At 35.8% G+C, this 26949-nt stretch overlaps 1 protein-coding gene across 20 annotated transcripts in view; it reads left to right on the top strand.

The window, feature by feature from the left end:
- PHKB (phosphorylase kinase regulatory subunit beta) overlaps window positions 1-26949 on the top strand; it is a 199113-nt gene that overhangs the window by 55479 nt on the left and 116685 nt on the right. For all 20 annotated transcript variants that reach the window (XR_014805945.1, XR_014805944.1, XR_014805948.1 and 17 more), the window contains one exon: window positions 10722-10837. Coding sequence is in view for 9 of the 20 variants with exons in the window: in XM_013998278.3 (XP_013853732.2) it covers window positions 10722-10837 (116 nt within the window). In the remaining 11 variants the exon portion in view is untranslated. The remainder of the gene's footprint in view (window positions 1-10721; window positions 10838-26949) is intronic.

Genomic DNA, 26949 nt, shown 5'->3' with positions numbered 1-26949 from the left:
TATTGCAGGAAAAGAATATAATATTAGTAATTATTTATAATAATTCATTTAATCTGTTACACAATATGACAGTTATTTTAGAATTATATATAAGGAATTTTTGGCTTCCTTGGAAAGTGTCTATTTATGAAAAGATTTGTTTGGACAGTAAAATGTGTTTTTGTGAAGAAGAATTTGTTCACCTTGGTCAAACTAAAAGTATATTGTGTTTAGCAACAGAGCAAAGTTTGATTGATCATTCTTGAATTATAGAATAAAATCTAACTTTCAGTATTATTCCACATTACTGTAAAAGGAAAGCAGGAACTTATTCAAGGAATTGAAATTTTGAATAATTCCTTTTCCATGTAATTAAGTGGTGTTTAGGGTACATAATCTTCCTATATTTCTTGTTAAGAATTAAATAGAAGAGGACCATTAATAGTCCACAGTGTGGTAGATAATCTTTCCAGTGACCTAAGTTTTGTGTTTTGTTCCTCCGACATTTTTCTGCAACACTAGTGCATTTTGATTCTGTTATTACTAGCCACAGATTCTCAACTGCTGTGGGAATTAAGTCACTGATGATAAGATGAGGTTTTAAAGTTACCATTCAAATATTTGAATTGTGAATAATCTTTGAGAATATTAGTTTCTAGTTCTGAAATCCCTTTCTCGTTATTCAGTGTCTCCACACTGACTGGGAATTTTTTAGTATTTTTTTTCTTTTTAGGACTGCACCTGCAGCATATGGAAAACTCCCAGGTTAGGAGTCGAATCAGAGCTGCAGCTGCAGACCTACACCACAGCCGGAGGAACGCTAGATCTGAGCTGCATCTGCCAGGTAGGCCACAGTTTCCGGCAACACCAGATCCTTAACCCACTGAAGAAGGCCAGGGATCGAACCCTCATCCTCACAGACACCATGTAGGGTTTTAAACCTGCTGAGCCACAATGGGAACTCTGGCTTTAGTATTTTTCTGTTTACTATATCATGAAAATTCCACTTGGCTCACTTAAAAATTAGTAAAGGGCTTTTATGGGCATTTTAAAGCAAGTTGTAGGATTTGGTGTTTCATAGTATTGAAAAATGGCTATTATATTTCAGTTGGTTGCAGTATTCTGGACCGAGCATAGTTTATGTAATTTTTTTAGTGTTTTTATTTTGGATGAAAGGGCTTTGAATATACCTGCACTTGTCACCTGTAATAGTATAACATAGAAGAATAACTCATCATCAGTGGCAAACTATTAATATTTTGGGAAGAAAGCAGGGGTAGGCCATTGGGGAAAAAATTAATTCTTTGATTTTAATATTCTTGGAACATATGCATGTGAGTGATCCCTGTTTTAGGATAGGACTGGCTCTTTCCTCATTAAAAAGGCATTAAAAGAATAAGTGGCTTTTCTGTCAGTGTTTACAAATGTGTAAATATATGCCAGTTTTGTTCAACAAATATGTCATGAGGAGTTTCCATGTATAAGAAACCGTGATAGGTGATGCGACAAAATGATGAATAAGTGGATTTTTCATTCAAGTTTAGGGAATCAGGAAAGGTTTTTTTCTTCCAGGTAATTTCCTCTTCCAGGCTGATATTTGAAGGCAGTGTAGGAATTAACTGGGTGAAGTGGTAGAATAAGAATATATTAGGGAGAGACAATAATATGTAGAAATAACTAAATTTGGGAGAGAGAGATTATTCCAGGAATTCAAAGAAGCTTTACTGCTAACATTTTAGGGGAAACCAGAAAGTTAGATATCTGTTATGAGAGAAGCTTGGTCAAATTTGTAAATGTGACAATAAAACCAAATAGGCTGATTGTTTAGCCTCTTTCTAAAAATAGGGAATACTGGGTGAGAGATAACTTTATTTTTAAAAAAGCCAACTACGTACTGAAGCACCAATGAAAGAAAAAAAAATCCTTGAATGCTAGAAATGAAAAGATAATTAGCAATTAGCATTTGATATGGTGGTATGGGTAAGCCCAATAGAGCCATATATATTTTATCACCTAGCTCTTAGAGTTTTTTTTAACAAAGAATCCTAAAATGTAGTGCCTTACAAACAGCTTATATCCCTTCCCAGTCTACAGATGGTCTGGTCTGTTCTGCTGATTATAACCGGGCTCAGCTGATCTTATCCGAGTTTACTCATGCAGGCTGTGGTTAGTTGGCAGGTCGATAACTGATTTAGGACGGCATTGGCTGATATAAGCCATCTCTGCTCTACATAGTTTGTCTTCTTTCAGAAAGGGGCAGGCTTGTTTTCATGGGAAAGTTAGGGGATCTGCAAGAACACATGCATGAGAGGCCTCTTGAGGCCTAGACTCAGAATTGGTACATCCTTATTTCTGCCACATTCTACTGGCCAGAGCAAATCATGGGTCTGACCTCTTGTTGGAAAGAACCTTAAAATCATATTTCAAGGGGTGTAGATAAAGAGAAGGGTAGATAAGTGAGGCCATTTTAATAATTAGTCTACCATAGATCGTATGGGCCAGGGGCTCAAATTTTAAAAAATATTGTCTTGGGAGTGTTGCATGTGAGTCCTGTGCATGAATTTATTAAAAACTGTACTCTTTGTGGAAGGAGGATTAAAACAAAACAAAACAAAACAAAAACCTTAGCTCACTGGTCCATAGTCTGGGGAGCCTCTATTGTCTAGGACCCTAGACCACGTGAGATCTGAAGTAAAGGTAAAATTGCATTTTAGATGCATATCTGCAAATGAAAACCTTTGCTGAAATGAGTTAATTACAGACACTTCCAAAATACATGACGTGAATTATTCAAAAAATAACCATACAGCAAATAGAAAAGCTTGCATTCCAAGAATTTTAGATAATAGAACAACTATTTAAAGGAGGCTATAGAATAAAAATGTTCAATTCTTAAATATTAATATTGTATAGACAAAATAGAGGATGAAATATGTGAAAAGCCCTACTATGTTTATTAGAAATAATAAAGAGGAACAACTGAAAGGTTAATGGACGTATTAAAGAGTAGATTGGACATTGCTGAAGAAAGAATTTATGTACTGGAGGATAATTCCAGGGAAATTATCCAAAATGTAGAAGAGAGGTAAAAAGATGTCAAATATGAAAGGAGTTTAAGAGTAATTGAGGATAGAAATGAGAAGGTCAAAAATATGTTTCATAGGAAGAAAAGAATAGAGAGAATTGAGGAAAGACAATCTTTGAGGAAATGATGCATGATAATATGAGCTGAGGAAGACATGAATCTTGTGCAGAATAGGTAAAAATTAATTCTCCTGCCTCTCCCTTACCCCAGCCACAGAAAACCCCCTGGGAATTATAGAACAAGTGACGGAAGAAACCCGGGTCCCTAAATGACATTGTGGAACTAACTTCCCTCTATCATGTAATTCATAAGATTGGAAGATTTTTTTTTTTTTTTTTTGGTGGCTGTAAACAGTACAGTGACACTCAGAAGTGCACAATTCTTTGATATCTGTAGCTCTAAATGAGAGAAAGCCCCCATATAGGGCTACACAGGGGTTTTACCCTTGCACAGGGTAATAAGCTACAAGTATAAGGGATAGCTCAGGGGTGGCAAGCAGGGTGAAGTTAAACAGGTTTTGCTGGCTCTCACTGTGTTGGCTAATTTGAATACTTTTGTGGGCTTTAATGCATAAGAGCCCATCTCTATTTGTAGGGTATCTAGTGCTGGGGTAATGAAAGTGGGTGTGTATTGCACAGAGTGTGAGAACCCAATGCGGTTGATGGCTGGGCTGTGAACTTAATCAAGACTTAATCCTGTTCCTTATTTAGAAAGAGGAATTGACCAAGTCTTTAACTGAGTTAAGTCAGAATTAAAATAAGACTTTATCACACATGGACCAACTATACTTTGAGAAACTAATTGAATCTTAAGTGCCATTGTATTTGGGGGTTTTCTTTTTACAGATGTTTGTTTTTTACCCTATGTATTTAAGGTAAAGTTATAAAAAGTGGGAGTTCCTGTCATGGCTCAGTGGTTAATGAATCTGACTTGGAACCATGAGGATGAAGGTTTGATCCCTGGCCTTGCTCAGTGGGTTAAGGATTTGGCGTTTCCGTGAGCCGTGGTGTAGGTCACAGACGTGGCTCAGATGTGGTGTTGCTGTGGCTCTGGTTTAGGCTGGTGGCTACAGCTCCGATGAGACCCCTAGCCTGGGAACCTCCACATTGCCTCGGGTGTGGCCCTAGAAAAGACAGAAAGACAAATAAATAAAAAAATAAATAAATAAAATAAAAAGTGACATTACTTAATGATTAAAGACACATTTCAATGAACAGTGCCATAAGAACCCAACAACGCATCCTCAAAATATATAAAGCAAAAGTATAATAGGATAGGAGATTTTTAAACACATTTCTCTTAGAAAGTGGTAAACCAAGGAGACAAAAAATATGATATACACAATTTGAATAGCACAATTAGTCTCAACAAATCTCTGCAGAAATTAAATGAATTTCAGAGAATCAGTGGCCATGTTATCTAACCACATTGAATTTAGAAGTCAGTACCTAAAAGATGCCTTTTAAATATCATGTTTTTAGAAACTAATAATATACTCTTTTGTGATTTTGAAGAGATAGAAATGGAAATTGAGAAATACCATGGAATTACAGTGAAAATACTGCATACCAATATGTATGGAACATGGCCAAAGTGTCATTGTAGGCAGTTTTTTTCTTTGATGGAAAATTAGCAATGTTAAGGGTCTTATTTTTAAAGTCAGCAAAGAATATCATAGTAAATACAAAGCAAATAGAAGGAATAAAAATAGAAATAATGGTATAGGGAGTTCCCACTGTGGCACAGCAGGTTACAAACCCAGCTAATATCCATGAGGATACAGGTTCGATGCCAGGCCTTGCTCAGTGGGTTAAGGATCCAGCATGGCTGTAAGCTGTGGTGTAGGGCGCAGACGCGGCTCATATCTGGTGTTGCTGTGGCTGTGGCCTAGGCTGGCAACTGCAACTCTGATTCTACCCCTAGCCTAGGAGCGTCCATATGCTGCATATACATCCCTAAAAAGACCAAAAAAAAAAAAAAGTATATATATATAAATATAGTTAGACTAGATACTGTCAATAAAATCAACCTTTTTTTAAGGTTAATAATTTAACCTTTTATAAAATTTGCTAAGCAGATAAGGATTACTTAATTAATTAATATTGGGAATGAAAAGGCAAATATAACTACAAATAGGTAGACATTTAAAGATAGAGTGTACCATAAGAAATTATATGGCAATAAATGTTAAAATCCAAAATGGAGTGTGTTCAAGAGAGACTGTGAGTTCCTATTATCAGCTGAGTTTTATGTCCCCTCCTTTCTTCTTTCCCACCCACCCTGACCTCCCAACTTACATGTTAAAATCCTAATCCCCAGTACTCAGAATATGATTTTATGAGGAAGTAGGGTTGATGCAGATGTATTTGGAGTTAGAGCCTTTAGAGAGGAAAGTTGAAATGAGGCCCTTAGGATAGGTCCTAATCCAGCCTGAATGGTGTCCTTGGAAGAGGTGGAGATTTGGACGCCCAAACGGATACCTGGGGCATGTGTGAACAGAGGGACGACCATGTGAGGACAAAGCAGCAAGAGGATGCCGCACCTGCCAGCCAGGGAGAGAGATCTTAGAAGAAACCAAACCTGTGACATCTCCATCTGGCTTCCAGGGCTCTGAGAAAATAAATTTCTACTGTTTAAAGCCACCCAGTCTCTGGTATTTTCTTACAGCAGCTCCAGGAAACTGACACACTTTCTAAAACTGACTTAAAATGGAAAAAAGAAACAGATCTATTTCAGGATTTCTTAACTTTTTTTTTGGCTGTTTGTTGTTGTTGCCTCCAAGAGGAGGAAAAGGTATTTAAGCTTTCTCTAATGTGAGAAATCCAATACTAAGGAATAAGATTTTGTCAGATAGCATTGAGCTGGAGGGCTACACCTAATTGTAATATCTAAGTTTTTAGGTTTTTGTTTGTTTGTTTTGCTTCTAAGAACCAGTTTTCACCCCCGTAGGAATGCATGATCTGCAGTCTTTGGTGAAAGTAAATCATTACTCAGAAATCTTTCCCCTCCCCCGCATCTCCTTCAGAAAAAGAACTTTTCCAACTAGTTTTATAGGCAAATATAACCAAAGCTTGAAGGAAAAGGTAATTCCTACCTCATTAAACAGTGGAAGCTCCCCAGTAAGTTTTGTGAAATTGGTGTAATTTTATAAAATTTTATAGGAGTGGTATGAAAAATCAGATTCTCTGCCAATCTCACTCATTCATCCTTTTTTTTTTTTTTTTTCATTCCTTGTTTACTCTTTTTACTGTTCTAGACACTGGGGGGATACAGAATGATGAAAATGGCAAGGTCCCCATGTAGAAATTACATTTGGTTGTTTTCTTATTGTTGAGTTTTAAGAGTTTTTGTGTATTTTAGATGATGGTGCTTTTTGTTTGTTTTTGATTTTGGTTTTTGGGGGGGTCACACCTGCAGCATGTGGAAGTTCTGAGGCCAGGGATTGAACTTGTGTCACAGCAGCAACCTGAGCCACAGTGGTGACAAAGCTGGATCTTTAACCTTCTGAGCCACTAGAGAACTCCAGTAGTGTTTTATTAAAATGTGCCTTTTGCTGGAGGTTCCACAGTGGCACAGTGGGTTGAGAATCTGACTGCAGCAGCTCAGGTTGCTGCAGAGGCATGGGTTTGATCCCTGGCCTGTGAATTTCCATATGGAGTGAATGCAGCCATAATAGTAAAAAAAAAAAAAAAAAAAAAGACATTAAAAAAAGATGTGTCTTTTGTAAACATTTTCTCCCTGTCTGTGGCTTCTTTTCTCAATTTCTTGACATTATTTTTCACAGAGCACAAGTTTTTTATTTTATTGAAGTCTAGCTTATCAGTTGTTTCATGAATCATTTCTTTGGTGGTTTATCTAAAAAGACCATACCCAAAGTCATCTAGATATTCTACTGTGTTAGCTTTTAGGAGTTTTGCTTTCACCTTTAGGTCAATGGTCCACTTTGACTTAACTCTTGTAAAAGAAAAGGTTTAAGCTTTTTTTTTTTTTTTTTTAATGTGGATGTCTATTTGTTCCAGCACACTTACTGAAGAGATTGTCTTTGCTCCTTTGCTCCTTTATTCAAGATCAGTTGTCTGTACTTATGGGGATCTATTTCTGGGCTCTCTATTCTGTTTCTTTAATCTATTTGTTTACCGTTTTGCCAATGCCACACTGTACTGAATACCATAGCTTTGTAATAAGTCTTGGAGTTGGATAGTGTGATTCTTCCAACATAGCTCTTCAAAAGTTGGCTATTCAGGGTCTTTTGCTTCTCCATAGTAACTTTAGAATATTTGTCAATATCCATAAAATAATTTGCTAGTACTTTGGTTGGGATTAAGTCAAATATATAGATCAATTGGCATCTTGACAGTTTTGGGTCTTCCTGTTCATGAACATGAAATACCTCTCCATTTATTTAGTTCTTTGATTTCATTCATCAGAATTCTGTAGTTTTCCTCATATATATATTTTTATATGTATTTTGTTAGATTCATACCTATTTCCTTTTTGGGAGTAAAGTTTTTAATTTCAGATTTTACTTGTTCATTGTTGGCATATAGGAACATAATTAACTTTTATATGTTAAGCTTGTATACTGTAACTTGTTATATTTGTTAGTTCCAGATTTTTTGTTGATTCTTTTGGATTTCCTACATAGATGGTCATGTCTTCTGCCACCAAAGACATTTTCATGTTTTCTTTCCCAATCCGAATACCTTTCCTTTTCTTTTCTTGCCCTATTAAATTAGCAAGGGCTTCCAGTATGATGTGAAAAGGAATGATGAGAAGGGACATATTTGCCTTGTACCTGATCCTAGTGGGAAAGCATTGAGTTTCTCACCATTAGATATGGTTTTAAGCTATAGATTTTTTTTGTAGATAGTCCTTATCAAGTTGAGGAAGTTCCCCTTTATTCCTAGTTTACCAAGAGTTTTTATCATGAATTATATTGGATTCTGTCAAATGCTTTTCTTCATCTATTGAAATGATCATGTGATTTTTCTTTTTCAGTCTGTTGATATACAGTATTACAGTCTATATCATGGTGCGAGATTTTCTAGTACTGTTGAATTAGCCTGGCATGCCTGAAATAAATTCTACTTGGTTGTGGGGCATAATTCTTTTATACTTTTTTTTGGACTCAATTTGCAAGTATTTTGTTGAGGATTTTTGCATCTATATTCATGAGAGATATTAGTCTATAGTTTTCATGTAATGCCTGTCTGTTTTTGGTTTTAAGATATTTCTGGCCTTGTGGATTAAGTTAGGAGGTATTCCCTCTGCTTCTGTCCTCTGAAGGAGATTATAAAGAATTGTTATAATTTCTTCCTTCAATGTTTGATAAAACTCAACCAGTGGACCCATCTAGAACAAATGCCTTCTCTTTGGGAGGTCATTAATTATTGATTCAGTTTCTTTAGTAGATATAGCTTTATTCAGATCATCTATTTCTTTTTTTGTTAGTTTTGTGGCTTTCAAGGAATTGGTCTCTTTCATCTGAGTTATCCAATTTTGGGACATAAATTGATTCTTAGTATTCCTTTATTTACTCTTAATTTCCATGGAAAGTGTGTTCCCTGTTTTATTTATAATGTTAGCAATTTGTGTCCTCGCTCTTTTTTTCATAGTTACCCTAGCTACAGGCTTATTAATTTTATTGATCTTTTCCAAGAACCAGCTTTGGTTTCATTGATTTTTGTCTGTTGATTTCTTGTTTTCAATTTCATTGGTTTCTGTTCTAATTCTTATTATTTCTTTATTTATCCTTACTTTGGATTTAATTTGTTCTTTTTCCAGTTTTTTAAGGTGGAAACTTAAATTATTGATTCTAGATTTCTCTCTCTCTCTCTCTCTCTCTCTCTCTTTTTTTTTTTTTTTTTTTTTTTTTTTTTTTTTGCTTTTTAAGGCCACACTGGTGGCATATGAAAGTTCCCAGGCTAGGGGGGTTGAATTGGAGCTGTAGCTGCTGGCCTGGACCACAGCCACAGCAATGTGGGATCCATGCTCCGTCTGCAGTCTATGCCACAGCTCATGGCAATGCCAGATCCTTAGCCCACTGAGCTAGACCAGGTGTCAAACCTGCATCCTCATGGATACTAGTTGGGTTTGTCACCCCCTGAGCCACAATGGGAACTCCCTCTCTCTTCTTTTTTAATATATGCATTCCATGCTATAAATTTCCCTCTCACACTGCTTCTGCTGCATCCCCTTAATTTTGAAAGTTGTGTTTCATTTCATTTTTTCTTTCTTCGACCCATGTATTATTAGGAGTGTGTTGTTTTTTTGGGGATTTTCCAGTTGTCTTTCTGTTACGGATTTCTAGTTTAATTCATTTGTGATCTGAGAGCAGACATTGTATGATTTATATTTTTTTACATTTGTTAATGTTTTGGGCCCAGAATGTGAGTGTTCCATGTAAACTTGAGAAGAATATGTGTTCTGTTGTTCTGGGCTGAAATAGTCTATAAATGTCATTTATATCCAGTTGATTGATAGTGTTGTTAACTTCTACTATGTCCTTACTGATTGTCTGCCTGCAGGATCTAGATTTCTTCCTTTCTTTCTCCTTTCTTTTTTTCTCTCACTCTTGCATTTCAATGCTTTTATTGTTTTTTTATTAAAGTATAGTTGATTTTGATCTGTTTCTGATAGAGAGGTATTGAAGTCTTAAATTCTGATAATGAATTCATGTGTTTCTCTTTCCAGTTCTGTTGGCTTTTTCTCACAATTCGATGCTCTGTTGTTAGGCACATAAATATTAAAGTTTGTTATGTCTTCTTAGAGAATCAACTCTTTTATTATAACAGGAAGGATTACAATAATATCCTTCTTTATCCCTAATAACTTTCCTTACTTTAAAGTCCTATATCAGGAACAGTAGCCCACATAAAGTTTTTATTTTTATTAAAATGAATGAAATTTTATTAAAGAGCAGCTAACCATAATCTTCGCTTTTCATAGTTACTGTAGAAAGTGTAAATTTCGTCAAATGTCTGAAATCTTTACATGAAACCTGTGGCTCTGGCTCCTGGCCTGTTGGTTAGAGCCCATCTCTAAGTGTAAACTTTGAGTTTGAGAAAAGGCAGGAGAAGATTAGATTCTAGGTATAATCTACTCAAGACTCTAGGTTGCTCTAACATGAGATTGACTCATTTTAGAACTGATAAATACCTTTTTATCTCCAAAGTATTAGACTTATGTAACACTTGACATTTTAGGTTCCAAATATTATTATTATTTTGTATAGAATAGTGCTTTATATTTTTCTTTTTTTTATAATTTTTTAAAATTTTCCCACTGTACAGCAAGGGGGTCAGGTTATCCTTACATGTATATTTTTCTTAATTCTTAAGATGTAGTGGAGCCATCATGAACCGTAGTAGGTACACCATTGAAGAATTACAGTTGGAGCACTGACAGGATTTAAACTTTATTTCTGTACTATGTACATTAGGTTCTCTCTTTAGGCTTTCTATTAGAAAAACCAGATGTAACAGAGTATTCATAGTAATTAATAATTACAAAAATTTCAGCATGTCAAAAATGTGTTTGGTAGGTGAGTGCGTATTTAGATTTTAAATCCAATTTTCAAATATGCAACTGTTTTAAATATCTAATTGTTCTTATCAGTATCTAAAGGTCCCCTTATATTTCTTTTCTTTTCTTTTAGGTCTCTTTTATTCAGAACCTTGTATTTTGTGTAGAAAGAGTTTACCGTGTGCCTGACTTTGGTGTCTGGGAAAGAGGAAGCAAATATAATAATGGCAGCACAGAGCTGCATTCAAGGTAATTTGGTGATTTTTGAGTGTTTTTATTTTTAATTGTGTGGAATTTGAGTTTAAATAAAAATCTAAGCACTAGATTGGAACTCTGGTCTCTATGTAATTTTTTTCTCTTTTTTTTTTTTCCTACATATGATGCAGATGAAAGTCACTTAAAATTAAAACAAGAGTCTGCTCTCAGTGCCCATAAACAGATGCAGGATAAGAGCAAGATATCCTTCCCAACTTCCCAAAGTGTCAATACATGCATATCAGTATCCAGTCCATGGCTTGGCCTTTTTGCTCAATCAAGTAATTTTTTCTTTCCTTCTTTAAAATGACACTGTTGGGAAGATCAAGTGCACTAAAATTACCAAACACCAATTGTGCATTCTCTTTTGTGTAAAATTCTCTTTTGTGTTATGGAGGTGATTTTTATCCTAACAAGAGATACTCATACCCTTTTTATTTTGTTTAACTAAAAGTGTAGCTTAATTATTCCAATCCATTTCCCACTAAAGATTTAAGAATTTAAAAGTTATGAGCTATAGATCCGTTTAGATCATTGAGACTTAAATGAAGTAGAGAAACTGTTTAGGAAACACTGGTTAAGAGGAATCTGCAGCTCTGTACTTTTTTGGATAAAAGAACTAATCACACTACAAAATTAAGCTGATGTAAGATATTTAGTAAATTAAAAACTGGCCCCAGATCACTTAGCTCTACATCTCTATGCCTCAGTTTCCTCGTTTCTAAAATGGAGTTAATAATGGTTTCTACTTTATGAAGTTGTTGTAATGATTGAGTTAGTATATATAAAGCATTTGAACACCTGGTGTAAATAAATAAGTGCTAAAATATAAGGATACTCACCCATTCAAGAATATTTTAATAACAGAGATTGAAACAAATAGGTTTTTTTATTTAACCCTAGTCAGCTAACATATAAACTTCCCTATAGGCTTTATGATTTGTATGAGGCATTTTTATAATAGTAGAATAGTAACAGTCATAAAGAGTACAGCAAAAGAGGTAAGTAATTTGTGGTAAAGTTCAGTTCAGACAAACAAATTCTAGGAAATCCTAAAAATAGGAAGATAATATTATATGTCTGCTATTATCTCAATTAAGTTAACATTCCACATTATTTGTCATATTCAAGACAGAAAGTTTATCTGACGGGAAGGATGATTTTAAAAATTTACTTTTTCAGTATTTATTGTTTATCGGGCCCCTTGTCTCCTTTTTAATAACTAATTAGTATATGCCAGTGTGGTCCCACTGACATTATTTTCAGTATAAAATACTTGAGTAAATTTTTGTTGCTGTTTATTAAAACTCAAAAAGAACCTTGGGTAAAAGTTGCCATTAACCCTAGGAAGTGAGGGTGTTGGATGGTCACTAGTGAAGAAACAGGCTCCAACTTGTTTTCCTATAAGTGAGGTGCCAGTGTTTAAATTGAGTCATTAAGGATTTTATTTCAAGGCTTGGAAGGACACTAAGTGATGGTCTTTGCCACCTTTTGCATGCAAAATTAATCTTAATTGTGATAGGCTGGTTTTATTCAAATGGATGGGAAATGAAATTTGCCATTTAGATTTGGATGATGGGTTTTATGCATTTAACATTCATCTAATTTTCCATGGTATAATACCTTACAGTTCTCAAAAGAACTTTAAACATTTTTTTCCCCAGATGCTTCTTAGTGCAGATCTCTACAAGCCTGTTTTAGATATGTCACCTCCGATGCCAGAATGGTCTATTTTGAAACTATAGGAGACATGAGCTCTGTGGCACTCATGGATGCAGTGATGGCAGTGGTGATGGGAAGCCAGTTTCTTTCTGTGGTTATGCTCGGGGATTGGAATATAGAGCTGCTTCTAGCCAGAGATTAAGTCACAACTCTTGGTCTGTTGCTGTAAGACATTCCAGAACTATCTGTGCCTAGTTGGATCTGATCCAAAGATTGCTTAATGCAGTATCCTTGTTATAACCTTAAGCTGTTTTCATGATTTCAGAAAGCCAGAAATCATATGTAGTAATCCTTACTATAAGTCCTCTTATGCCCATTGCTTTCTAACTTTCTTTGCCACTCTGTCGCTGTGCTATATAGTCCTCCCTAGCAACAGTCAGAGAGAGCACAGTCTGACTGTCACCTTGATGCTCACTAAAAGCCCTGCCACACTGGACACATCCCTCCTAAACTGCACCTTGATCAAAGAAGGTAACCCTCTGAGACCCCCAAACACATACACATAGTATTCTGAGGATAGAGGCTCCCTCTTCAGCGTTCATGCTCATTGGTGCTCTAATAATTGCAATCTGTGGCACTGTACAGTTACAGAATATTTTTTAATTTAGGCCAGGCAGGAAACATTATTGCGTTCTATACAGGAAGAAACTAAGTTTAGAAGGTTTTGTGATTTCCTCCCCTCTACTCCTTAAATGATACAAATCAAAAGATAATAGAGACAGAACTGAATTCCGGTGGTTGGCCTCCAAATCCAGTTATTTTTCCTGTATCACATGGTAATTTAAAGTCTTAAAAATTTTTCCTGGAGTCCCCGTTGTGGCTCGATGGGTTAAGAACCCGACTAGTATCCATGAGGATGCAGGTTCAATGCCTGGCCTTGCTCATTGGTTTAAGTATCCCATGTTGCCGCAAGCTGCGGCATAGGTCACAGATGCGGCTCGGATCCCACATTGCTGTGGCTGTGGAGTAGGCTGGCAGCTGCAGCTACAGTTCAGCCCCTAGCCCGGGAACTTCCATATGCCACAGGTGAGACCCTAAAAAAAAGAAAATGTTTTCTTGAAGTTTGAAAGAACAGCAGGGTGCATAATCTTGGTGAAATTTTGCTAAGTTTCAAGGATATCTTTGCTTAGCAACCAGTAAAGCTTGATTTAGCATCATGTTGTGGTCAGTCCCTTCCTGATTTTCCCTTTTCAGCACCAGGTTTGCTAGTATCCCTTTTAGTCCAGATTCTTGAATTATTTAGCATTTTTTTTAGATACACTTCAGAATTTTTTTCTTAAAAGTGATCTCATTACATTTATCTGAAGCTCATTCTATCAGCAGCCTCACTTTTTTGAGGGATGTGGTAAAAGAGTCCATTGCTCTAAGCTCAGTATGACTCTTGAAATGTTTCCGAAGCAAACCTTCCCTGCTCTTCTGATTTTTCTCTTGATTGCCTTTCCTCAAGCAACATCCACTTTTCAGTTTCTCCTAGGGTGTCTGGAAGTATTTCAAATAATCCTCCTCTTTTCTTCTGTTTATTCTCTAAGTCTTATAATAAATTCCTTTACATTTAAAAAAGCTTATGTTTATTTGACTTAATTATATTTCTGTCCCTATATCATTTTGGTAGCTATTCATTATAACAGTAAATCTTAATCCCCAGAGTTAAATATCCAGGTAGTCTCCTCTGCTGCTCCAAGTTTAATTCAAATATTTTCCCTTCCTCATTTATATAAGGATATTTCTACTCCTTGGGGTTATCTTTAAACTTTTTTTAATTACTCAATGAATTTTATTACATTTATAGTTGTATAATAGTCATCACAACCAAATTTTATAGCCTTTCCATCACAAACTCTCAGTGCATCCCCCCACCCCCCGACCTGTCTCATTTGGAAATCATAAGTTTTTTAAGCTCTGTGAGTCAGTATTTGTTCTGCAAAGAAGTTCATTGTGTCCTTTTTTAGATTCCACATGTAAGTGATAGCATTTGATGTTGGTGTCTCACTGTCTGACTGACGTCACTTCGCATGCTAATTTCCAAGTCCATCCATGTTGCTGCAAATGCCGTTATTTCTTCCCTTTTAATTGCTGAGTAATGTTCCATAGTGTATATGTACCACATCTTCGTTATCCACTCTGTTGTCAATAGGCATTTAGGTTGTTTCCATGTCTTGGCTATTGTGTAGAGTGTTGCAGTGAACATTGGAGTACATGTGTCTTTGCGAGTCATGGTTTTCTCTGGGTAGATGCCCAGGAGTGTGTTTGATGGATCAAATGGTAGTTCTATGTTTAGTTTTCCGAGGAAACTCCATACTGTTTTGGAGTACCAATTTACGTTCCCACCAACAGTGTAATAGGGTTCCCTTTTCTCCACACCCTCTCCAGCACTTCTTGTTTATAGCCTTTTTAATGATGGCCATTCTGGCCGGTGTAAGGTGTTACCTCATAGTAGTTTTGATTTGCATTTTTCTAATAATGAGTGATGTTGAACATCTTTTCATGTGTTTTTTGGCCATCTATTTTGGAGAAGAGATGATATCTTCTGTAGAATGTGAATTGAATCCCAAACCTAACTTTGAATTTTTTGGCTATTGGTAAAGGAAAAAAGAAAACTGTAATAACTAAGTAGTAACTTAGTAATATAGATATATGCCCAAATAGAGAAATTATTGTTTGTGTGTGTGGGTTTTTTCTGTTCTTTTCTTTCTTTCTTTCTTTCTTTTTTTTTTTTAAGGTTTTATGTTCTGTCCTTTAGCTATTTCCAAGAAAGAAAGCTGTGACTAAATATCAGATAAGTAACCATCATAGATAGCATCAATCTACTCAGTTTAAGATGCTTTTAGTGACCATTTTATTTCATACAGTGCTTGTTATTTGAAGTAACTACTTAGTCTTCTTAAATCTTTTTCGATGTTCCAGCCCATTGAGCTACAAGTACCTATCCATCCATTCTGCTGCATTTTTTCCATTTTTTTTTGTACTGAACAATTCATGAGCAGCCTTTAAAACCACAGTATTGTGAAGTCCTTTTTCTTTCAGGAAGTGTGGTTGGGTAGCTTGGGGAGTTAAAGCATAATACTAATGAATAGGAGATGGTAAATTTAGTTCCCATGCCTGCCAGTTAATTTATTGGATTCCACAGTGGGTTTTAAATCACCTAGTCCAAACTCATCACCTTTTCTAGAAAAACTTTAATTCATGCAATAAATCATTTTATTACAGACTGTCTCCCAAGTAAACATCACTTCATTTTTAGTTCCCTTAAGTAAGTATTGAGGTAACACCCTGTACGAATCAAATTGATGAATGTTTTACTGATACTAGTCACCTAATATTAATATGTTCATTAGCTAATTATGGAATACTCTTTTGAGAATGTCTTTGGCAATAAAATACTTTTAATTCTTATAACATATTATTATATTTACCAGTAAATGTAAGATCACAATAGGAGTGTTTGTTTCTAAATAGCTTGCTATTGCCAGAGGTTTAAATAACCACTGAATAATAAATTAATATATTCGTGAATTTCAGTTAAGTCCAATTATTCAACCAATTGCCTTGCGAAACAAAATGAAAATGTTAAGAATTCAATCTTTTCTCTAGTCCAGGTATAATGTTTCTTTCTTTTGTAGTGTTTTGTTTTGTTTTTTTATCTTTTTGCTATTTCTTTGGGCCGCTCCCGCGGCATATGGAGGTTCCCAGGCTAGGGGTCTAATCAGAGCCGTAGCCACCAGCCCACGCCAGACCCACAGCAACGCGGGATCTGAGCCGCGTCTGCAACCTACACCACAGCTCACAGCAATGCCACATCCTTAACCCACTGAGCAAGGGCCGGGACCAAACCCGCAACCTCATGGTTCCTAGTCAGATTCATTAACCACTGTGCCATGACGGGAACTCCTGTAGTGTTTAGTTTTAAAAGACTGTTTCCAAATTCATCTCATAGCTGTCTTTTTGCACCACTTAAAAACTTTGGACTCGCTGTATTATCTATTTCCTCCAGTATAGAATTTCTTATGTATTTGTCTTTTGAATAAGTTATTTTCTCTTACTTCTCAAAATACTGTAAACAGTTTTAATAACACCTTAAACTGTATTACTAGGTTAAATACCTATAAGTGTTTGTGTACCAGGGACTAAGAGGAACTCTTAGTGCATTGGGGACACATTCTTAAGCAAAAAAAGCCAGTTGACAGTGAATGTTTTTGTATTTAGAATTTTTATGCAGGTACTTCTTGGTTTCCATTTGGAGCATGCAAGGGTAGGTATGATTGTATTGGGTGCATGTGCAGTTAGGAATCTGACGTAGGTTCTTTTCTGACTATTATTTCAAATAAACCACCCAAACTTAGAAGTATAAAATAACAGTCTTTTATTATTAACTCCAATGGTTCTCAGAGTTGACTGGGCTGAGCGAGGTGGTTCATACTTAGCATCTCACATGTTTGCCTTCATTTGTGGCAAGCATGTGAGATGGAGTCAACGTGGAAGGCTCCTTCACTCAGTTTTCAGAGTGTAGATTGGGACTTTGTCAGGAGTTGTCTGCTGGACAGCCTATACGAAGGTTTTCTGTATGGTTTTTCAAAGCCATGGTGGCCAGGTTCCAGCATTCAACATCATGCACAAACCCACAGGCCAGGTGGGAGCTATATTTCTTTTTATGACCTAGCCTTGGTAATCATGCAGCATAACTTTCACTACATCCTATTTGTTAGAGTTAGTAAGACTGCGGTATATTCCACCAAAGTAAATTAGGCTCCACCTTTTGATGGGAGAAGTGTCAGATTTTGCAGATGTGTTTTAAACCACCACACATTTTTCACTTGGACTATATTTCTCCAGGTCGTAGGTCTTGTCATTTCTCTAAAATGACTTTGGTTATGAAAAGAGACGGTGCCCCTTATCTTAAGTATACTAGCGGTATGATGTGAATTGTCGTGGAATTTGTTTAACTAGTAGAAGCATCAGGTACTTTCTTCACAGGCAGCTGAATGCTAGACTGCAGATTTGAGTCAGTAGGGCAGTGTCTTAATCCCAGATTGTTCTTGAAAACCAGTGTAAAATGGTCTGCATAGATTCTAGTAGGGAGCAGATTTTTTCATCAGAGAAAGTAAGGATGCATTTGAAAGCCACTTACATTCAATTGCTTAGGGCTTAGTTTCCTCATTTTCAAAGTAGAGGGGAGTGACAAAAGAAATACAAGACTTTTACATCAAGATCTATTAAATATTGTTGAAAAAAGTTGACACACAAGAATGAAAATATATCCTGTGTTCTGTGTAATCTGTATCAAAAATCTGTCTTTTTGGGCTTCTCTGGTGGCCTAGTGGTTAATGATCCGGCATTGTCACTGCTGTGTTTCAGGTCACTGCTGTGGTGCAGGTTCAGTCCCTGGCCCAGAAACTTCCACATGCCACACCATGTGTGGCAAAAAAAAAAAAAAAAAAAAAAGTCTTTTTTTCAGATGTTGACAGACTAATCCTAAAATTTTATCTGTAAATGCAAAGGACCTGGAATAGCCAAAACAACAAAACCAAAAGAACAAAGTTGGAGGATTCACACTTTGCAGCTTACTGTAGTTAAAGTAATCTGCTATGGAAATTAAATAGTGTGGTATAGGTGTAACAACAGATACAGAGATCTATGGACTAGAACTGATGATTCAAAAATAAACCCTCACATCTATGATTTTGATAAAGGTGCAAAGAAAGTTCATACGAAAAGAATGTATTTTTTAACAAATGGTGCTATAACAACTGAATATCCACTTGCAAAAGAGTGAATTTTAATCCTTGCTTCACACCATATACAAAAATGGATCAAAGACTTATATATACGGGCCAAAAGAAGTGTAAAACTCTTCGAAGAAGATTATTTTGGCTTTGGATTTGACCAAGTCACACCCTTAGATATAACACCTAAAGCACAAGCAACAAGAAGAAAAATGGTTTTCTGTTAGGTTTTATGTGAGCAAAAGTTTTCATTTATCTAAGATGAATGCCCAGCAGTTCAGTTGGTGGGTAGTTGCATGGTTTTTTCTTTTTTCATTATTAAAAATTTTATTGAATTGTAGTTGATTTACAATGTTGTGATAATTTCTGCCCTACAAAAAAGCAATTCAGTTATACATAGTAGTCGCATGTTTAGATTTTAAAGAAACTGCAAGATGGTTTTTAGAGTGCTTGTGTTACTCTACATTCCTACCAACAACATGTATGTGATATAACTTCTCTGCAACTTTGTCAGCATTTGGTATTATAACTATTTTTTACTTTAGTCACTCTGTTTTGTAGTGTGATCTAATTGTGGTTTTAATTTGCATTTCCTAATGATAATGATGTTGGATCTGTGTATGTATATATGTAAGTATGTATATATGTATGTATGTTTGTATTTATCTTTTTAGGGCTGTACCTGTGGCATATGGAGGTTCTCAGGCTAGGGGTTGAATGGGAGCTGTAGCTGCTGGCCTACGCCACAGCCACAGCAATACCAGATCCAAGCCACATCTGTGACCTACACCACAGCTCACAGCAATGCTGGATCCTTAACCCACAGAGAGGCCAGGGATCGAATCTGGGTCCTCATGGATGATAGTCAGGTTCGTTTCCACTGAGCCACTATGGGAACTCCCTTTCATGTATTTATATTCCATCTCAATCCTCCTCAGTGAAATGTCTCTTCATGTCTTCAGCTCTTTTTCTAATTGGATTGTTCTTTATTGTTGATTTTTTGAGAGTTTTTATATAATCCTTTATACTAGTCCTTTGTCAGTTCTGCATTTTGCAAATATATTCTCCCGGTCTGTAACTTGTTTTTTCATCCTCTTATCAGGTGTTTCACAGAGCATAATTTTTAATGAAATCCAATTTATCAGTTTTTCCTTTTTGGGTTGTGCTTTTGATGTAAAGTCTAACAGCTCTTTGCCTAACCCTTGATTATAATGATTTTCTCTGATGATTTGTTTTGCAAAATTTATGAAATGTTATGTCTTATGTTTAAGTTCATGATCTATTTGGGGTTAATTTTATATAAGGTGTGATGAGACTTAGCTTGAAATTGTTGTTGTTGTTGGCCTATGAATGTCCAGCATCATTTACATTTGTTGAAAAGGCTGTCTCTCCTCCATTTGAAATGGCTTTGTGTTCTTGTTAAATAAATTTTACATAGTTATGTTGATCTTTTCCTGGGTTCTATGTGTCTGTCCTTTTGCTAATACCACACAGACTTGATATGATCATGTGGATTTTCTTCTTTAGCCTGTTATTAATATGGTGAATTATATTGATTGAATTGTGATTATTGAATTACCCTTGCATCCCTTGAATCAATCTCACTTGGTCAGTTATGATGATAACTCATTTCATGTATTCCTGAGTTCCATTTGCTAATTTTTTGAAAAGGATTTTAATATCCGTATTCATGAGATCTGTAATTTTCTTTTTGTATATTGGCTTTGTTTTATTTTGGTATCAGGGCGGCACTACTTTTATAAAATAAACCCTGAAGTGTTTTTTCATCTGTTTTCTAGAAGAAATTGTGTAGAATTGGTGTAATGTTTTCTTTAACTGTTTGGTAGTTTTCTCCAGTGAAATCATCTAGGTACGGAGATTTCTTTTTTCACCATTAAATATTATGGATTCAATTTCCTTAATGGTTATAGAGCTATTCAAATTATTTTGTATTGGGTGAGCAGTGGTAGTCTGTGCTTTTCTAGAAACTGATTCATCCCTTCTAAGTTGTCAAGTTTATGTGTATAAAATTGTTCAGAGTATTGTCTCATTATTTTCTATGTCTGCAATGTCTGTAGTGATATCTCCTATTTAATGCCTGATATTGGTCATTTGTGTCTTATTTCTTTGTCAGTCTTGGTAGAGTTTTGTCAATTTTCTTTAGCTCTTCAAAGAATCAGTTTTTGCTTCATTGATATTTTTTTGTTTTCTGTTTTGAATGTCATTGCCTTCTGCTATTGTCTATGTTATTTCCTTCTGTTTGCTTCAGATTTATTTTGCTCTTTTTCTAGCTTCATTACTTTGGGCTTAGATAATCGATTTGAGGCTTTTTTCTTTTCATAATATATACATTTAATGCCTTAAATTTCCCTCTCAGCACTACTTTATCTACGGTACACAAACTTTGATGTTATATTTTCATTTTCATTCAGCTCAGTGTATTTTCTTATTTCACTTGAGACTATATCTCTTTGATTCATGGGATTTTATATAAGGTGTGTACTTAGTTTTCTTTACAAGTGTTGCTACCATCCGGTTATTCTAGTTTAACGCTGTTTTGGTTAGAGAACGTAGTATGATTTCAGTTCTTTTATAGTTTTGAGGTTTTATTTATGACCAAGATATGATCTCTTGGTATATGTTGATGGACACTTGGAAAAAATGTATATTCTCATTACGTAGAATTGTATTAGTCAGTTTGTGCTGCTCTAATGAAGTACCATAGACTAGGTGGTATAAACAATAGGAATTTAGGAGTTCCCATCTCGGCTCAGGAGAAATGAATCTGACTGGTATCCATGAGGATGCAGGTTCGATCCCTGTCTTCTCTCAGTGGGTTAAGGATCTGGCATTGCTGTGAGCTATGGTGTAGACTGCAGACTTGGCTCGGATCTGGCGTTGTGGAATAGGCCAGAGGCTACAGCTCTGATTCATCCCCTAGCTTGGGAACCTCCATATGCTGCGGGTGCTGCCCCAAAATGACAAAAGGAAAAAAAAGGAATCTATTACAGTTCTGGAGGCTTGAAAGTCCAAGATTAAGTTGCCAGCCATTCCTGTTCTCTAGTGAAGATTTCCTCCCTGATTTGAGAATGGTCTCACCTTATTGCTATGTCCTTTCATGGCAGGGAGGGAGAGAGGAAGCAAGCTCTCAGCTCATCTTAAAGGGATACTAGTCCCATCATTGGGGCCCTACCTTCCTGACCTAATCCAAACCTAATTATCTTCCAAGGGCCCCATCTCCAAAAACTACCACATTGCGATTGACACTTCAGTGTATGAATTTTGAAGTCATTCAGTTCAGTCCAGAGCAAGAGTATTCTAAAGATATCAGATCCTATTGGACCATGGTATTTAGTTCTATATCCTTGTTGTCTTTTTTTCTAGTTATTCTGCTAATTGTTGAGAGAGGAGTTTTAGTCTCCAACTGTAATTGTGGTTTTATCTGTTTTTCCTTTCAGTTCTATTGGTTTTGCCTCACATATTTTTCAGCTCTGTTATTTGGCGAAGACGCAATTTAAGATTGTTATATCTTATTGGTGAATTGACCCTTTTATCATTATCATAATATCCCTCTCTGTTTCTAGTAATTTTCTTTGTATAGAAGTCTACTTTATCTGATATTAATATAGTCACTCGTACTTCCTTTTGATGTTTGTGTGATATTTCTTTTTCTAATCTTTTGCTTTCAACCTGCCTATATTGGTATGTTTCAAATGAGTTTCTTATAGGCAGTCATAGTTGGGACATGTTTTAAAAGCACCTCTTATCAGTCTTTCTTTTAGTTGCCATATTTAGACCTTTTACATCTAATGTAATTATTGATATATTTGGGTTTCAGACTGCCATTTTATTTTTATTTTGTGTTTATTCTCTGTGTATTTCATTTCTTTGTTTTCTTTTTCCTACCTTCCTGTGGGTTCTTAAACATTTTTTAGAATTCCATTTGATTTGTCTATAGTGGTTTTGAATGTATCTTTTTGGTGATTGCCCTAGATATTACGATATGTACATATATATTCAGTGTATTGATGTCATCATTTTACCAGTTAGAGAGATTATAGAAACCTTACCTTCATTCATATCTTACTGTCCTCCCCCCTTTATAGTTATCTTAAATATTTCCTCTACTTACACATTAAGAACCAGTGTTAACAATTTTTGCTGTAACTGTCAAATATAATTTGTAAAACTCAAGAGAAGAAAAGCCTATTGTATTTATTCATGTTTTTGTTTACCATATCTTTCTGCCTTTTTGATTGTTCAAAGGTTGATTTCCCTTTCTTCCTTCCTTACTTTCCTTCTTTCTTTCCTTCATTCTATCTACCTTTCATCTATCTATCTATCTATGATTTGTTTTTTGTTTTGAGAACTTTCTTTAGTCATACTTCTAGGGTTGATCTGCTTGTGACAGATCTCTTATTTTTTCCTTCACCTGAGAATGCTTTGCTTAAATAAATAAATAGAATGTATTTAGTGGTGTAAGATTCTGGGTTGATGGTTATTTTCTTTTGGTGCTTAAAAATTCTTTGCCACATCCTTTTAGCCTTGGTCATTTCTGATAAACAATTCACTGTTATTCAGTTGTTTTTCCCCAGTAAGTGTTTTCTCTGGTTATTTTTAAGAGTTTTCTTTGTCTTTAGTTTTCAGAAGTTATGATGTGTCTTAGCATGGATATTTTTATTTTATTCTATTTGAGTTTCACTCAGCTTTTTGTCTCTTGCTAATTGGGAACTTTTCTGCCATTATTTCAAGTACTTAAAAATTTTTTTTTTTGGCTTTTAGCTCTGTCTTTTTTCTTCTCTCCTTTAGGAAGTCCAGTTACTAGAGTGTGAAATCTTTATTGAGTGCCATAGGCCCTTGAGGTTCTCTTCTTCTTTTTTTCTTTCTTTCGGTTTTTTTCTTTTTTTTTTTTTTTTTTTGAATTTATTTTTTCTCTTTTGTTTATTGGGTAATTTCTGTTGTTATATCTTCCAATTCAGCTATGTCTTCTGTCGCCTTCATCTTGTCCTCTGAGCTTTCTGTTTTGATTATTGTATTTTTCAGTTCTAAAAACTTTGCTGAGACTTTCTGTTTCTTGGCTGAGACTTTATCTTTTCATTTCTCTTAATCATGTTCATTATTGCTCAGAGAAGCCTTTTTATGTCTGCTTTAAAATCTTTGTCAGATAATTCTCATCACTTTAGTCTCAGTGTTAACCATCCCTTGATTGTCCTTTTTTATTCAGTTTGAGATAGTCTGGCTTTTGATATAAGTGATTTTTTTTTATTGCAATGTAGACATTTTGGGTATTATAAGACCCTGGGTCTTACTTAAACATTTTATCTTAGCTATGTTTTTTGACACCCTTCTGGCAGGGGGAGGGGGCAGATGCATCACCCTCTTACTGCCAGGTGAGAATGTTGACACCCAAGATGGAGACTTCAAATTGCTGCTGGGTCTAGGTCTCGCTTTCCAGTAGGCTTCCTTTAGTACCTCCTTTGCTGAGAAGAACAGAAGTACCTCATGTCTGATTTCCCATTGGTCTCCAGTTACATGACGGGGAAAGGGTATGGGGTCTTTTTACAGTTGGGCATTAGTGAAAGTTCTAACTACTGACTGGCCTTCCTCCAGCTCCGTCCCAAGAGGAAGGGGAGGCTCACCTCATTCCTGATGGGTGCAGGGTCTAGACTCTGCTTGTGATCTCCTCTACCACTGAAGTGTGAGAGGGGGACCCTTTACCATCCCTGAGGAGTGAAGGCCTCCTCCTTGGATTTCTCTGATCCCACCACAACTGTGGGGTTGGGCTCATTATAGACTCAGGAATGCAGAAGTCTGCATTTCCCACTCAGCATTTGCAGGAGTGGGTGGGTGTAGGGCCACAGTTTTTATGTTTGGTTATTGTCTAGATTTTTTGCTTTCCTAGGATTCTGTTTTTCTGGTCCCTCAGCTAGAGAGAGCAGGCTTTTGTTGGGGATTTTTTTGTATGTACCTACCTGTATTTCCTGGTTGTTGGCATCTTCAGCTCTAAGTAGGGCATATGTAAAGCAAAAAGGAGCAGAATGGAAACTCGGGAAATTCACCATAGTGCTGTTCTAGAATTCTGAGGTTCTGAGGCAGTGTGCCTTCTTTCTACCTTTCTGAGCCTGTGAGAGGAATAGAGAAAATTATGTTTGCTCCATCTTCCCTTTCATGTATTTTATTTGTTTTTCATCTTTTATCCCTTTTTATTGTCAAATAGTATCCCATTGTATAGATAAACCACAGTTTGGTTTATCCATTTTCTGTTGATAGACATTTGGGTTGTTGACAGTTTGGGGCTATTACAAATAAAGCTATCATGAACATTTAGATCCAGATCTTTTTCTTTCTCTTGGAAAATACCTAAGAGGAGAATTCCTGAGTTATATAAGTTGTTTTAACTTTTTAAGAAACTGCCAAACTATTTTCTAAAAGGAACTTATCAATTTTATATCCTACCAATAATGTATGAGTTTCGTTTACTGCACATTTTTGTCTATATTTGGTCCTGTTAGGATTTTTATTTTTAATCATTCTTATAGGTATATGGGTGATTTTAATTTCTATTTTTCTGCTGGCTAATTTTATCGAACATCTTTTCATGTGCCAAATAAGTATCTTCATATATCTTTATTTTAAAGTGCTTATTCAAATCTTTTTCTCATTTTTAAAGTAGGTCATTTATATTCTTACTGAATTTTAAGAGTTATTTATAAATTGTGGATAGAAATCTTTTGAGACGTAAGTGTTTTACACATATTTTCTTCCAGAATATAACTTGCTTTTTAACTTGCTTTTTAAAAAATTTATTTATTTGTTTGTTTGTTTTTCTTTTCATGGGCAGACCTGTGCATATGGAAGTTCCAGCAGTGGAATCAGAGCTGCACCACAGCCATGGCAACACCAGGTCCAAGCTATGTCTGCGACCTACACCTAAACTTGTGGCAACACAGGGTATTTAACCCATTGAGCGAGGCCAGGATCAAACTCACATCATCATAGATACAACATCGGGTCCTAAACCTGCTAAGCCACTCCAGGAACAACAATCTTTTAATTTTATTAATGGTATCTTTTGAAGATCTGAAGATATTAATTCTGATGAAATCTAATTTATCAAAATTTTTTATGGTTAGTGCTTAGGTGTCTAAGGAAACTTTGCCTACCCCAGAATTGTGAAGCTTTTTTCCCCTAGGTTTTGTTCTAAAATATTTATAGTTTCAGGAGTTCCCTGGTGGCTTAGTGGTTAAGGAGTCAGTTTTGTCACTGCTGTGGCTCAGGTTTGATCCCTGGCCTGGGAACTTTTATGTGCCATTGGTATGGCCAAAAAAAAAAAGATTTATAAATAGGTTTTACATTTAAGTCTATGGTCTATTTCAAATTAGCTTATGTGTACAATGTGAGGCAAAGATTGATCTTCAGTTTTTTCCATATGGGTAGTTCATTATTCCAACACCTTTGAAAGACTGTTCTTTCCCCATTGACTTACCTGGCATTTTTGACCACAGACATTTGGGTCTGTTTCTAGATTTTATTGATGTATGTCTCGTCTGACCTATACCATACTGCTCTGATTATTGTTGCTTTATGATGTCATGAAATCAAGCAATCGTTCAACTTTACTCTCCCTTAAAAAAAAAAAAACAAAAGGAAACTTTTTACTATCCCAGGACTTTACATTTCTATATTCATTTTAGAATTAGCTGGTCAATTCCCACAAAAATGCCTGTTTTTGTTTTTGTTTTTTTTCTGGCCACATCTGTAGCCTGTGGAAGTTCCCAGGCCAGGGATCAAGCCTGCAGTGACAATGCTGGATCCTTAACCTGCTGCACCACAAGAGGAATACGCCTCTTGGTATTTTGATTGGGATGGCACTGAATTTATAGATGATTTTGGAGAGAACTGACATCTTAATTATCTTCAGTTTTCCAATTCTTGAACATGGGATCTCTCTTTATTTAGGTCCTAATTTTTTCGGAAATGTTTTTCAGTGTTCAGGATTTGCACATACTTTGTTAAACTTATACTAAAATATTTTATATTATTTCATGAGATAGTAAGTGGTATTTATTTTTAACTTTAAAATTCCGGGGAGTTCCTGTCGTGGCGCAGTGGTTAACGAATCCGACTGGGAACCATGAGGTTGCGGGTTCGGTCCCTGCCCTTGCTCAGTGGGTTAACGATCTGGCGTTGCCGTGAGCTGTGGTGTAGGTTGCAGACGCGGCTCGGATCCTGCGTTGCTGTGGCTCTGGCGTAGGCCGGTGGCTACAGCTCCGATTCAACCCCTAGCCTGGGAACCTCCATATGCCGCGGGAGCGGCCCAAGAAATAGCAACAACAACAACAACAACAACAAAAAAGACAAAAAGACAAAAGACAAAAAAAATAAATAAATAAATAAATAAAATTCCGAATGTCCATGGCTAGTATGTAGAAATAAAATTGACAGCGATCTTGTCTCCTGGGACCATACCAAATGTACTTAATAGTTCCAGTAGCACATTTTTGTGAATTCTTTAGAATTTTCTGCATCTATGAATAAAATCTAATAATCTGAGTCACTCACCTTTGTGCTTTTACTTTTGTAATAAAAACAAAACAAAACATCTGTTCCTTCTCTTAGCTCATCTTTGAGGGCCTGGATTTCACTTGATTCCTGTGAAGTACA

This window comes from Sus scrofa, chromosome 6 (assembly GCF_054392235.1).
Source record: "Sus scrofa isolate SSC_HxYL_T2T_F1_AM1 chromosome 6, Sscrofa_HxYL_maternal_Yorkshire_Landrace_v2.0, whole genome shotgun sequence".
NCBI lineage: Eukaryota > Metazoa > Chordata > Mammalia > Artiodactyla > Suidae > Sus > Sus scrofa.
The sequence above is the reverse complement of the archived record's forward strand: the minus strand, read 5'-3'. Positions and strand labels throughout refer to the sequence as shown.